This window comes from Molothrus ater, chromosome 8 (genome assembly GCF_012460135.2).
Source record: "Molothrus ater isolate BHLD 08-10-18 breed brown headed cowbird chromosome 8, BPBGC_Mater_1.1, whole genome shotgun sequence".
Lineage (NCBI taxonomy): Eukaryota > Metazoa > Chordata > Aves > Passeriformes > Icteridae > Molothrus > Molothrus ater.
In genome coordinates this window covers 31,696,912-31,707,464 of record NC_050485.2, presented here as the reverse complement: position 1 = coordinate 31,707,464, position 10,553 = coordinate 31,696,912, and the positions used below count along the sequence as shown (strand labels likewise).

General features: G+C 46.3%; 1 protein-coding gene across 1 annotated transcript; it reads right to left on the bottom strand.

Annotated features, from left to right (window-relative positions):
• Positions 1 to 1,769: 1,769 nt before the first annotated feature.
• Positions 1,770 to 10,126, bottom strand: LOC118688540 (deleted in malignant brain tumors 1 protein-like). Its single transcript, XM_036386195.2, has 11 exons — positions 9,736 to 10,126; positions 9,376 to 9,405; positions 8,938 to 8,985; positions 8,094 to 8,247; positions 6,288 to 6,502; positions 5,441 to 5,473; positions 4,863 to 5,013; positions 4,315 to 4,526; positions 3,873 to 4,045; positions 2,825 to 3,213; positions 1,770 to 2,153 (listed from the first exon to the last, which is right to left on the bottom strand). The coding sequence occupies exons 1-11, from the start codon at positions 10,124 to 10,126 to the stop codon at positions 1,874 to 1,876; spliced, it is 2,076 nt and encodes a 691-aa protein (XP_036242088.2). The 3' UTR covers positions 1,770 to 1,873.
• Between the last annotated feature and the right edge of the window lie 427 nt (positions 10,127 to 10,553).

Genomic DNA, 10,553 nt, shown 5'->3' with positions numbered 1-10,553 from the left:
GCAAATATGACAATGCAAATAAATACCTCTTTGGGTACATTGATATATTTTCTATTCATTTACCAGCATTTAATAGAGGGGGAAATTATAGAGTAATGTGGGGTTTTGCTGCAATTTTGTAGGTTGTGGTTGCATGATAACAGAAGGTCATCAGAATCCATTAGCTACTCCACTGACTTAAGTCACAAATATGAAACCCTTGTGTGTCATTAAACTTCCATTCAGTTCAATCCTCAGTCCATGTTATCTCCCAGTCCTCTTCCCCTTCAGGAGCCTTCCAATGAAAAATTTCCTATGGCTGTGCTGCTATTACTTCATCACAGAGGTACACAAAAAGTGAAAGGCACTGAAGTCTGATCTAAGCTTTTTTCCCTTGGGAAGATTTGAACACATTTCCAGCTCCCACTCCTTACATGGTCCAGACCCTTCCCCAGCTCTCTGCCCTTCTCTGGACACACTCCAGCACCTCAATGACATTTTGCAATGAGGGGCCCAAAACTGAACCTGGGATTAGAGGTGCCACAGCAGTGCTGGCTCCCTGTACATGCCACATGATGGCACTCAGGATTAGGTGTTACAGGCACAGGGTGTTGTGCTGTGCTGACCTCACAGCAGATCTGGCTGTATTTTTCACTGGCAGAACCAAGATATCCATCTTGAGAAGAGGGATTTTATGGTTCATGTGCTGTGATTAAATAAGAGATCCTAATATTGCAGGGTGGCAATAAAATTGCAGGGTGCCAATCTGAGGGCTGTTAAACTTTCCCTGGTCTTTTGGCTTCTTTGGTGTTGAGTTAGGTCAAGCCCACCTCTTTTCATGAAGTGAGCCTCCAGCAAGGAAAGCCAGTCAGGCTTGGATTTTAATCTTGAATCATCAATGAAATTACTCAGTAATATAAAATTTCTCAAACCACCGAACTACTCAGACAATGTGACCAGGTGTTTAGCAAGGTGTACATAATCTGGTATGGAATCACTTTCTTCATTTTCTGCTTCAAGAGAAACCCATCCAGAGTGAGAGCAGTGACTGAGGGGAGCCCTCATCATGGTCTGAAGCTTCCTCCTGAGGGGAAGTGAGGGACAGCACCAACGCTGGTGGCCAGTGACAGGGCTCAAGGGCATGGCCTGAAGTTGTGTCAGGGGGGTTTAGGTTGGATTTAGGGAAAGGTTCTTCCCCAGAGGGTGCTGGCACTGCCCAGGCTCCCCAGGGAATGGGCACAGCCCTGAGGCTGCCAGAGCTCCAGGAGTTTGGACAGCACTGCCAGGATGGGGTTGCTGGGGTGCCTGTGCAGGGACAGGAGCTGTACTCAATGATCCCTGTGGAGCCCTTCCATATTCTGTGATTCTATGAACTGCCAAGGGCTGACAGCAAAAATTAAATTATGCACAGGAAACATCAGATGGAACAGCAGCTGAGTTCATGTTTTCCTGGATGACAAATGAATTCAGGTCTGGGAGAGATTAAAAGACCTGGTCATGCTTTATCCCTCATAGTGTTATGTCCCAAACCTTAAAAAATGCTGGAAAATATTATTCTAGATGAACAGATTTCTTGCACTCTAATATATCCAGGCACAGGTATATTAATAGAACTTGTTTATAGAACCTAAACTGCAATTTCAACATTCCAGTTTTACCATCAAGAAAGCAAACAACAAACAAAAAGCTTAAAAATCACAAATTTCACTCCCCATAGAACTGCTGAGGGGGCATTTTTGACATTTGGGGGTGGCTGATGTGAAGTGGGATTAACAGGCATGAGTCAGAGAGCACATTCCTAATATTTATTCTAGAGCTTCTGGCAATCCAGCAGCACGGTTTCTTCCAGAATTCAATTGGCATTTAAAGATGCTGTCTGTCAAAGGAGACAGTTTTACTCAGACCCAAGTTCATCCATTATCCCAGGTTTCCAAAGCTGTATTGGGCCAGCAACAACAATCACACTTTCTAGGTCAGAGCTGGCCTCTCTCTTGGACCTTTGAAGACAGCCTTGGTAGCACCTGGAGGAATAGTCATAGGCCCTGCAGACCACCAGCTCACACTGCAGGTAAACCTCTGGGTTGCTCTGAATGAACTGGAAGGCGTTGAATTTAAACCTGAGGGTGTGTCTGAAGGGTGAGTAATACGTAGCATAGGTGGGATCTTTGGCACACCTAAAAAGAAACAAAAAAAACCCTCTCATGAATACACACTGCAGTCAGTCATTTACATGCAATAAAACACATGACATGAAAAGTGATTTTTAAGCATAATGAAAACAGTTCCGAAAGCTGCAAGTCAGAAAACCTAAATGCCTTTTTTTGGCATAATTCAACCACATTGCCTTTCCTCAGCCTGTCCTGTGTCTGACACCTGGTGTTTGTATGATTCTGTGAAGGTAAATTAACCTTACCTGAGGCATTTCACTATTACCTTATAATAATTAATATTTACAATAACTAATAATTAATAATTAGTATAAAATAAATTTTAATAACTTTTACTTTAATAATTAATAATAAAAATTAAAATAAACTAAACTATAATAATTGCAAAGTAATACTAATAATACTACTACTACTAATAATAATAATAATCCACTGGCCATAGCCACTTAGTCTACTTGTTATTTTAAGCTGTGGGGGTGTGTGTGTTATATTTTGGGTCAATCCATCTCCCTTTTTTCCCAGTAAACCCTGAATGCTCTTGTCCATTAATTAATTAGAAGCTGTCATTAATGTGTGCTATATTCACACTATTCCATTAAACTAAAAAATAAAAATTAATAAGAGATACAGGAGCTTGAAGGCAGTTTTATCTGTAATTGTAATTCATAAGAACTCACCCATTCTCGATTATAGGATAGGATTTTGTTGTAAAATTGTGGCGAGTGGGAGATGCCACACAAGTGTCCAGAAATAACTGCAGGGATGGGTCAGAGCTGTGCAGGGAAGCTTCCAGGAACAAATTCTGGTTGATGCCAACACGGTAGGGTGAGTCATACACTGGCCTTGAGAAGCTTGAGGAGTCATAAAATGTGAGGTTTATATCGTATCTCTCATACTGAGTTTCGTTGACTTCAAAATTGTCTTCTGCGACGTACATCGTTTTTGCCCAGGTGTTCTGGAGCATCTTGCAGTTGACATGCAAGAGAAGATTTCTATTTCTTGTGATTAAAGTACCAGAAGAGGACCCTCTAATAATGTTGGAATAGCTGATTGTGTCGTTGTTTCCCTGTTTGGCACATAAAATATAAAATTAATTCATATATTCAGGTACCCTACTATACATTCTGAACTTTGCTGAACATCCTTACAGCAATGTGCACTGTAAAAACATTATTTCCCAGAAAGTCTGATGTTGAAAAGTCTGAGTCTAGTAATTTCTGTTCTCAAGATAAGAATCTGTAATCTTCATGTGATATTCAGTGCCCACAATTTTGACCTAGAAAACTACTCACAATCAATGCAGAATAACAGAATTAAATACAACCTGTACAACATTAAGTACGTGAAGGTTCAAGTCCGGCACATTATTTAAGCTGAAATCTGGCTATAACATCATTAGTCGTGTTTAGTGAAAGTTTTGAAACCTTTATAGCTATCACACTCAACCTGGGACCTTGAAAATGCCAAGTATTTGTATCCTTCCACAGCTTATTCCTTTGGAGATGGATAAGGGGCTGTAAGGGAATGCTCTGTTAGCAGAGGCAGGAAATGCAAATGCAAATATCCTTCAGGAGAGAGGGAGACAACCCACAATCACCAGGACACTTCCAGTCCCTGCAGGTCCCAGGTAGCTTTCAATTTGTGCTGGTTTTCAAAGCAAATTCTCCGGTTTGAATCTTCATATCCTCCCGTTTTTGCCCACTTTGTTGAAACGTTCAGCCCTACCTCTCTGACAGTGCCACAGCGAGTGTACGGAATGTCGAATGACACGGAATTTGATGTGATGTTGGGTCTGCAAATGGGGTCATTCAGGGTCAGGTTCCAAGCAGAGTAGCCGTGGTACTGAAGGAAGTATCTGCTCACAACAACGTGCATGTAGTCTGGCAAACACAGCAGTGCTAGTGGATGGCAAAGAAAATATGTCACAAGCTCAGTGAAGTGACCAAAAAAGGTTGTAAGCAGTGGATTAAATAAACACCATCTTTTGCAGAAGCAGCTGATATGGCAGAAGGAGTTGAGAATCCAAACCATGGACTTGAACCTCCACAAAAGTGCCACAGAGCTAATTTAATTTTTACATATCTAATTTAAAACACTAACAAGATTAACAACCAGCGAACTAGAAAATAATTGAAAAAGCATGTTTCTGCTTTAAAGATGAACTTACTGGTGCTGTCATCAGCAGGAGTGGAGTGATAGTTGGCCTGAAACCCTCTGTATGTGTATCGGGAGTTGCTGTGGAAGCGGACGCTCAGCAGGTTGGAGGACGATGTGTACGTGGGGTAATAACCAGAACAAATCTTGCCAAGGAGAGGAGAGCTGTGCAGGGGCCCATCGTAGATTTCCACATAGTCAGAGAGGCATCTGCCACCTTCCATCCTGGCAAGCAACGTAACTATTAATTTTATGCTTGGTTTTTGTGTTCTTTGGTTTTTGTTTGCTTGTTGGTTTGGGTTTTTAGTCAGATTAGCTCTTTGTAGCAGAAGAATACACTTGATTGGTCTGACTGTCAAATCTTTGGAACAGAATGTACAGCCTCCAATTTCTGTCTCAGTAGATACTAACCACGTTTTTGACTAAACATGAACATATTTTCCTCTCCAGATATACTAAAAGCTTTGATGAAGATCCTTGAAATCAAGTACATCTTTGCTTAGTAAGTCCAAGTTGTCAGTCCTGTATGTTCACCTTCCCAAGTAATAAATTCTTACTTACTGAATATCTGTAAATACAAGCGTGACACGGAAGTTGCTTTCTACTTGTATTTCCCACACACAGTCAGCATTGTTTGGATAATTTCTGGGGTAAAATGGGCTCTGTAAGGTACCAGATGAAGAGAAGAGCGAACCACCACAAGAATAATCTTCTGCAGAGAAAAATACAAGAGGAAAAAGATATTTATGCACCTTTAGGGTTGCGTTTGGAGTACATCTGTGTGAAGTTTATGTCTAAACGTAGAGATAGTGACTTCTATCAGCTTCAGGGGCCTCCATTAGGTTCATATACATCTGAAAGCAGGTTAAGAGATGCTAACCATGCTGAATAGATTTTATAATGCTTATCTGCAGTGCCTGGAGATAAGTGCCACTGGAGCAGGACGCAAATATTTTCCACAGCACTGGACAGTTTTGAGGCCGGAATTGTGGAGATCAGCTGTTCCTAGAAAGCTGAACCCCCTATTACAATTGCTAATGACCAAAGGGAGGAAGAAAAAAATAAAATAATTTTGTTTTAAAAGGAAAAAAGTTTATAAATATCCAATTCATAAACTTACTCAAGTCCTCCAAACCTACCTGGGGTTGGTGACGCAGTAGAAGTAATGGGAGCTGTAGGGAGAGAGCAGCAGGTGATAAGAAATACGAAATACACTCAGCATTTTGCCTAAGAGAAACAGTCCCGTGGGGGTCACCCCTCCCCAGAAGGGCTCCTGAAGGGACACTGCAACACCAGACCCACAATCACTGCCTGGACACACGGCGGGTCCCTGTGTGGCTCCAAGCCCTCCCTCTCCACCCACCAGCCCAGGGGGCAGCCGGTGTTCTGCACGTGCAACAGCTCCCACCAAGGCAGGGCCTTGATCTCCTCTGTTAATGGTCAGCAGGGTGGGATGGAGTGGACCCTCAGCATGTTTGGGACCCCCAGCATGTTTGTGGTGACACCAAACTGGGAGGAGGGGATGGTCAAGCAGAAAGTGCTGCTGCCATTCAGAGGGAGCCTGGCACTGCAGACAGAGCAGCAGCCAGCCTCAGCTGCCAAAAGGAGTTCTTTGCACTGTGGCTGAACACATCAGCTCTCTTTACTTTGGAAAAACAAGAGGTAGCCTTTGGCCTCTGCAGCATTGAGTGTGCCTGGGCTGAGCAGCTCTTCTGCCTACAGCACAGAACAGGAAAATTGATGGTAGCTTGGTGGCAGCACTGGGGGAGGTGAAGAGAGTCCCATTCCTGCCCACCAGGCATCGAAACAGTGTCTGGCAGCAGCTTCATGGCCATCCTCCCCTTAAAACCACCCCTGAGCCAGGAGGCCTCTAGGTGGGACCAGAGTGTCTGGATGCACACAAGGCGTTGAGAACCACCAGAAGCTCTTTGTGATTGAGCTTGAGCCCCTGCCCTGACGAGGATTAAAGGACAGTTCCGGTCTTACCCACGGTGGCATTGAAGGCAAGAAATGAGGAGTAGTAGGCATGGAAGCCCCTCCTGGTGACGCTGCCGTCGCTGCGGAACAGGACGGTGAGCTGGTTCCCAGAGGAGTTGAAGACACGGTGGTCGTTCCAGCAAACACGGCCCAGCAGCCAGCTCTGGGGGGAGCCTCCATCAAACACCTCGATGGCATCATAGGAGCAGCTGCTGCCCTCCAGCCTGCAGGGAGGAGATGTGGCCTCAGCTCTCCTCACAGAGAGCAGCATGTGGGAAAGGCATTTTGCGCTGTTCTTGTGGGCCAGAGAAGGCCTCCTGAAGATAAGGAAAGCCCCGGATCTCTCTGGAGGAAGACACCAAGGTTGTCACCTGTTGGAACCCAGGAAAGTCCTCTGGCTGCCCTGGAGGGCTCGAGCCCCTGCCCAGGGGGCTCAGAGACCTTGGCACAGAGCCCAAGACCCCTGTGCCTTTGATTTAGCCCTTGGAAAAAACAATTACCAACCTTATATGAAGAGTTACAAGCCACAAAAGTTTAAGTAGAATGACAGTCAATTTATCATGGGGTGAAAAATAGATTTTTGGGGTTTTTAGAATGGGGATTCAGGGAGCAAGATGGGGGAATCTGGGCATGTCCAGACTTTCTCCTCCTTCTCCTTGGCCTCCATCTTCTGGTGTGATGTTGGCACTTTTAGATTGGTTTAGAGTAGAAGCTCACTGTCTAACATAGGTGATAGGTATTGGGAAGTAATTGTAAATATTGTACAGGTAGTTTTTAGTATAAAAAGATAACACTGCCCCTGGGGGCAGGCAGAGAGCCTGGAACTGTCCTGCCAAGTGGACCTCGGCTGGACAGGAGAAAAAATTTTGTAGATAAGATACAATAAACAACCTTGAGACCAAGAAATGAAGAGCTCTGACTCCTTCTTTGACCGCCAGGCTGGGAAAAGAGACTTTCTAACATCTCTCAGGGTCACAGTGACCAGATAGAAAACCTGAGAGTCACCGTGACAATGTGATGAAAGGGAGAAAGTTAAAAGATACAGATTCTAGCTGGCTCACAGAATGACGTGGCTTCTTGTTCACCTATTGAGAACTTTGTTTCTTTCTTATGACCAATGGGCAGTGACTGTGTCCATTAAGTGAATATAAATATCTTGAAAAACTATAAAAGCAACATGTTGCTATAATAAATCTCTCTTATACACCCTTCTGATGGAGTCTTGGTGCTTTGCGTCATGTCGCGCTCTGTAGCGACAGCAGCAGGCACAAAATCCCCAAGGATTTTTCCTGGGGAAGCCAGCGAGAACCCCAAAGGAGAAAACAATTCTTATCTCTAGTTGCTGCTCCTGTTTTTGCACATGTGGAATGTGTTATGGAAATTGTTTACCAAAAGTGATTTGGTTAAATGAACACGGGTGAAAGTTGTTTTGAGTGATTAGCCAAATCACTCAAAGCTGTGTCCTGGCTGTCTCAGACAGTCATGGGTTTTTCTTTAGTATTCTTTAGTATAGTATCTCTTTAGTATAATATCTTTAGTAGTATAGTATCTTTAGTATCTCTTTAGTTACAATATAGTATTAGTGTAATATAGTACAGTTTTAATGAAGCAATTTGTTCAGCATTCTGAATCATGGAGTCAGAGCACGTTATTCCCTGTCTGGGGGATTGCCTGTTTCTACTATAAGAGGAGGATCTGTCTGAGCACAGCTGCAGGGTGCAGCAGCCCTATTCCCACCTCACCCCAGTGCTGGGGCAGAGGCTGCCAAGGTCCCACAGTGGGGACAAAGCCACCCCAGAGCCTGGCTGGACTCACTCCACATCTGTAAACCGGAGCTGGATCCTGCGGGCCGGGTCCCACAGCCAGATGCGCCACACGCAGTAGGAGTTGTCGGGGTAGGAGTTGGGGTATCCCGGGCTCTGGAGGGTGCCAGACAATCCCTGCAGTAAGCCACCACAGGAGAAGTTCCCTGAGGAAAAGAGCAGAGCCCAGGCAAGGGCAGAGATGTCTTATCCCACTGCCAGAATCCATCAGAGAAGGACATGGCCCCACCAAGGAGGCTCTGCCACAGCCCCACAGAGACCCTCCCTGCCAGGCACCCCAAAACATCACCCCTGCATCCCCCCAGCCCAGCTCATAGAGTAACCCAGGTCCATGGGGTTGGCTGTCCAGTGGGACACCTGGGGAAGGAGAAAATCAGACCCCTTAACTCCTCTGGACCTAAATGTGGTCAGCGACAGAGGGGAAGTTGAGCTGGAGGCACCCGGTGCTACAGGAAGAAATCAGCAGTGTTACTCCCAGCATTTTTCCTAAGAGATAAAACCTGCTGGGAGTCAACCCTCTCCAGAAGCCAGGCTCTTTCCTGGGGTGCCCCACATGGACACAAACTGAAACACAGGGGATTTCCTCTGAACATCAGGAGACACTTTTCCCCTGCAAGGGTGACTGAGCACAGACACAGTTTGCCCACAGAGGTGGCAAAGAGCCAAAAGCTCTCTGGATATGGTCTTGGGAAGCCAGCTCTGGCTGATCCTGCTTTTAGCCAGGGGGTAGGACCAGATGTACTCCAGAGATCCCTTCCAACCTCATCATCCTGTGGTTCTGTGATGCATTATGGAGGGCAGAAGCCAGTCCAACCCCACAGCTCCTCTGGACATACCTGTTGTATTCCATGGCGTGGAGAACATCAGTCTGGAGACAGCTGGTGCTGCAGGGAAGAGCAGGAGGTGAGCAAGCAGTGTTTTGTCCAAGAGGATCATCCTTCTGGGAGTCCCCCCTCTCCAATGGGATCCCCACTGAACCCCAATGAAAGCCAAACCCTGCAGTCAGCCCTGCAGTGTGGCAGGACTGAGATGGCTGCAGTGCCCACTGCACCAGCACTTGCCCAAGGGCATCCCCTCTGCAGCACCATGAAGACCAGTGCCAAACCTCTCCCACAAAAGAAGTGGCTGCTCAGTCCCAAATGATCCCAAGCAATCCCACATCTCCCTGAATGTTAGTGATACTAGCCAGGATCTGTAAGTGCAGCTTACACAGAGCATCCCAGAGAAAGAAAACCCCATGGAAAACCCATATATGAACAGAAATCTCTGGTTACCTGTTGTTGGAGTCACTGTTATTCCTGAGTCTGGAAGGAGAAAATCAGAGGATGTGAGGCACTAGAACTGCTTGGCTTGCCCTACGTGTATTTAATTTCATGGAAAGTTATGGAGGGACCCACAGGGAGGATGGCCTGACTAAAAACCATCCCTCTCCTCACACCCTGCTCTGTGCAGGAGTGACGCCCAAACCCCAGATTTCCCAGCTACAGTCTGGGATTGATGCTCCCTCTGAAATCAGGCACGTGGACCCACAACCTGCTGCTGCCCTGAGCATGGAGCAAGGGCTGGGCAGCCTTCACCCCACCTCCATCCAGACTGATTTTCTTCAGGAAAATGGCACCAAAATAGACACCCACCTGAGCAGACAACAGAAGCATCTCCATGGTAACAAGAGCCGTGCAGGTATTTGTAGGGGCAGTGCCACAGGAAGTTCTCATCGCCCATGCAGTCCATCTCGGAGAACACGTAGGAGTACGAGTGGCTTGGAGGGAAGGGGTACATGACTGCCAGAGGGAAGCCACAGCCCAGCTGCCTGCACACCACCTGGGCGTCCTGCATGTCCCACAGGTAGCCACACACCTTCTCCCAGAGTCCAAAGTAGTAGATCTCCACATTGCCTGCGCACCTGTTGGGGCCGCCGCTCAGCCTCAGGTGGATCTCTTGGGGAGACACAAACCCCTCGGTCAGGCCACTGGTGCTCTGGCTCCAGGGAATGACATGCCACAGCCTCCCTGGGCATGGCTGCATCCACCTGCAGCGCAGCCCACGGCTGGAAGGCCCTGCTCAGCTCCCACGCTGTGGGATGGAGAGGTTGGGGCAGGCACGTCGCATCCCTCTGCCCTTCTGTCACAGGGCTGTGACAAGAACCATAGCAGACAAACTCACCATCAGCGATGATTGGAACTGTGGAGGAGAACAAGCAGAGGAAAAAAAACACACAGAGAGCAAGAGAATTAGGGCAAAATTCTTTGGGAGTTGTGAGTGCTTTCTACCCTTCCTCTAGTGAGTGAAGATCCCACTGAAGGGCACAAGTGACAGAAGACATTTTTCATTCTAACGAGGAGGCTGGTTGCTGGAAGGCAAAGCCATCCCCAAATTCCACCCTCCCAGATAATTTACTTTTCTTGTACATTCCCCATCCCCACCCTAAAGAAAATGTGAGCTTTTAAATCAT